Raw genomic sequence first — 3,563 nt, 5'->3', positions numbered from 1 at the left:
AGAAATTTGCAAATGCTCCACGTTCATCTGTACAAACAATAGGACGTAAGTATAAACACCATGGGACCACGCAGCTGTCATACCGCTCAGCAAGGAGACGCATTCTGTCTCCTAGAGATGAACATACTTTGGTGCGAAAAGTGCAAATCAAACCCAGAACAACAGCAAAAAACCTTGTGAAGATACTGGAGGAAACCGGTACAAAGTATCTATATCCACAGTAAAACAAGTCCTATATCAACATAACCTGAAAGTCCGCTCAGCAAGGAAGAAGTCACTGCTCCAAAACCGCCATAAAAAAGCCAGACTACTGTTTGTAACTACACATGGGGACAACGATCGTACTTTTTGGAGAAATGTCCTCTGGTCTGATGAAACAAAATAGAACTATTTGGCCATAATGACCATCGTTATCTTTGGAAGAAAAAGGGGAAGACTTGCAAGCCAAAGAACATCATCCCAACCGTGAAGCAGACAGGGTGGCAGCATCATGTTGTGGAGGTGCTTTGCTGCAGGAGGGACTGGTACATTTCACAAAATAGATGGCATCATGAGGATGGGGAAATTATATGGATATGTTGAAGCAACATCTCAAGACAACAGTCAGGAAGTTAAAGCTTGGTCACAAATGGGTCTTCCAAATGGACAATGACCCCAAGCATACTCCCAAAGTTGTGGCAAAATGGCTTAAGGACAACAAAGTCAAGGTATTGGAGTGGCCATCACAAAGCCCTGACCTCAATCCTATAGAAAATTTAGGGCAGAACTGAAAAAGCGTGTGCGAGCAAGGAGGCCTGACTCAGTTACACCAGCTTTGTCAGGAGGAATGGGCCAAATTCACCCAACTTATTGTGGGAAGCTTCTGGAAGGCTACCTGAAATGTTTGATCCAAGTTAAACCTTTATAAGGCAATGCGACCAAATACTAATTGAGTGTATGTAAACTTCTGAACCACTGGGAATGTGATGAAAGAAATAAAAACTGAAATAAATCATTCTCTCTACTATTATTCTGACATTTCACATTCTTAAAATGAAGTGGTAATCCTAACTGACCTAAAACAGGGAATTTTTACTAGGATTAAATGTCAGGAATTGTGGAAAAATTAGTTTAAATGTATTTGGCTAATGTGTATGTAAACTTTTGACTTCAAATGCATTTGTATAAGATTTGGTGCTAGGCTTCTGATTCATTCTCTCCTTGTCTTGGTGCAGGGGTTGAAGGAACTGGTCTGGCCTTTATCGTGTTCACAGAGGCCATCACTAAGATGCCTGTATCTCCTGTTTGGTCAGTCTTGTTCTTCATCATGCTCTTCTGTCTCGGCCTGTCCTCCATGTTTGGCAATATTGAAGGAGTTCTGGTACCACTTCAGGACCTGGGGTTTTCCCCAAGAGTTGGCCCAAAGAAGCCATCGCTGGTGAGATGAGACAAAGACATATGTCCCTTACACCATTTTGAAGGATGGAGATCCCTTTGTTAAATATCTTCTTCTTCTGTTACAGGGATAACATGTGTCCTCTGCTGCCTTGTTGGATTAATATTTGTTCAAGGCTCAGGGAACTACTGGCTGTCCTCTTTGACAGCTATGGCGGGTCCATTCCTCTGCTGATCATTGCATTCTGTGAGATGGTCGGAGTTGTGTACCTCTATGGTATTGATAGGTGAGAATCAAATTCATTCTGTGAGATGGTCGGGGTTGTGTACCTCTATGGTATTGATAGGTGAGAATCATATTCATTCTGTGAGATGGGCGGGGTTGTGTACTCTATGGTATTGATAGGTGAGAATCATATTCATTCTGTGAGATGGTCGGGGTTGTGTACCTCTATGGTATTGATAGGTGAGAATCAAATTCATTCTGTGAGATGGTCGGGGTTGTGTACCTCTATGGTATTGATAGGTGAGAATCATATTCATTCTGTGAGATGGGCGGGGTTGTGTACTCTATGGTATTGATAGGTGAGAATCATATTCATTCTGTGAGATGGGCGGGGTTGTGTACCTCTATGGTATTGATAGGTGAGAATCATATTCATTCTGTGAGATGGTCGGGGTTGTGTACATCTATGGTATTGATAGGTGAGTAATACATTCATTCAGTGAGATGTTGGGGGTTACGTTACTCTATGGCATTGACAGGTTAGTATTGAAACAAAATTCTGTTGATTAACATGGTCCTTACATTCACCGTAGATTCATTAGTCTGGGCACTAATGAATGTTGACTATGTAAATTATTCGAACAGGTTCAACGATGATATTGAGTTCATGATCGGCCACAAGCCCAACCTCTTCTGGCAGATCACATGGAGATTTGTCAGCCCCGCCATCATGTTTGTCATCTTTGTGTTCTACTTTATCACTAAAGTCCAAGAAACACCCATGTACAAAGCCTGGAATCCTGAATCGGTAACGTTTCACTTTGTTGTCAGTGGCCAAATTAGTTATGAAATGAGGAGATTTCCCCTTGCATAATAGTAAATCAACATGCATGCACATGTTCTCTATTGGGTGTTTGAAAGGATCTCACTAGACATTGGCATCAGTAGCCTATAAACACACTTAACAAGGTTATTACTGTTTCTTCACAGGAAAACTTCCCTACATTGGAGGAGAAGGAATATCCAACCTGGATCTTTGCTATAATCTTCATCCTGGCAGGAATCCCGGTCTTTCTGTACCTCTTACGGCTATTTACAAATGTTTGAGGAACCGCTGCTGCAAGAAGGATAATGAGTTTAAACAAGACGACTTAAACACTATTGCCAAGCAAGTTCACCTGATGGATGAGGCTACCAAGAACAAACCAGACATCCCAGAGACAGCAGATGGAAGATAGTGATCAAATCACTAGCCCATTGTTGTTTTCATGACAGGCCTCCATTTATTTCCTTCATGCCACTGATAGCTGAAAGGAATAGATACGTTTGATAGTTTTACAAGGTTGTATGGATGAGGTATGACAGAAAAAGCCATTAAAGCTTACATTGATTGACACATTGTCATTTTTGTGCTGAAAAGTCAACATTAAACTAAATTATATCCTTTGTTCTTGTTATGTTCTTGTTATAGCATAGTCCTTGGGGATTACCATTCAGTGTGTAGTTCTGGTCTTGCTATAGCATAGTCCTTTGGGATTACCATTCAGTGTGTAGTTCTGGTCTTGCTATAGTCCTTTGGGATTACCATTCAGTCCTGGTTAGCATAGTTACCATTCAGTGTGTAGTTCCTTGGGGATTATTACCATTCAGTGTGTAGTTCTGGTCTTGCTATAGCATAGTCCTCGGGGATTACCATTCAGTGTGTAGTTCTGGTCTTGTTATAGTATAGTCCTCGGGGATTACCATTCAGTGTGTAGTTCTGGTCTTGCTATAGCATAGTCCTTGGGGATTACCATTCAGTGTGTAGTTCTGGTCTTGTTATAGTATAGTCCTCGGGGATTACCATTCAGTGTGTAGTTCTGGTCTTGCTATGGTATATTCCTTGGGGATTACCATTCAGTGTGTAGTTCTGGTCTTGCTATGGTATATTCCTTGGGGATTACCATTCAGTGTGTAGTTCTGG

General features: G+C 41.4%; 1 protein-coding gene across 2 annotated transcripts; it reads left to right on the top strand.

Moving 5' to 3' along the window:
- Positions 1-1,986: 1,986 nt before the first annotated feature.
- On the top strand, positions 1,987-3,046 carry LOC135534989 (sodium-dependent neutral amino acid transporter B(0)AT1-like). Of its 2 annotated transcripts, none has more exons than XR_010454786.1 (3): positions 1,987-2,019; positions 2,246-2,408; positions 2,591-3,046. XR_010454786.1 is itself a non-coding variant. In XM_064961751.1 (3 exons), the coding sequence occupies exons 1-3, from the start codon at positions 2,045-2,047 to the stop codon at positions 2,705-2,707; spliced, it is 315 nt and encodes a 104-aa protein (XP_064817823.1). In that variant the 5' UTR covers positions 2,043-2,044; the 3' UTR covers positions 2,708-3,046. The 2 variants fall into 2 exon arrangements, 1 of the variants encoding a protein (XP_064817823.1); XM_064961751.1 differs by lacking the exon at positions 1,987-2,019 and adding an exon at positions 2,043-2,079.
- Positions 3,047-3,563: the final 517 nt, after the last annotated feature.

Source organism: Oncorhynchus masou, unplaced genomic scaffold (assembly GCF_036934945.1).
Source record: "Oncorhynchus masou masou isolate Uvic2021 unplaced genomic scaffold, UVic_Omas_1.1 unplaced_scaffold_4273, whole genome shotgun sequence".
Lineage (NCBI taxonomy): Eukaryota > Metazoa > Chordata > Actinopteri > Salmoniformes > Salmonidae > Oncorhynchus > Oncorhynchus masou.
Note: the sequence above shows the minus strand (reverse complement) of the source record. Positions and strands in the feature narration are given on the sequence as shown.

Coding starts and splice junctions, on each gene's coding strand:
- LOC135534989 (XM_064961751.1), top strand. CDS start 2,045: ATGGTCGGGGTTGTGTACATCTATGGTATTGATAG. Junction 2,080..2,245: donor TACATCTATGGTATTGATAG/GTGAGTAATACA, acceptor TTATTCGAACAG/GTTCAACGATGATATTGAGT. Junction 2,409..2,590: donor AAGCCTGGAATCCTGAATCG/GTAACGTTTCAC, acceptor GTTTCTTCACAG/GAAAACTTCCCTACATTGGA.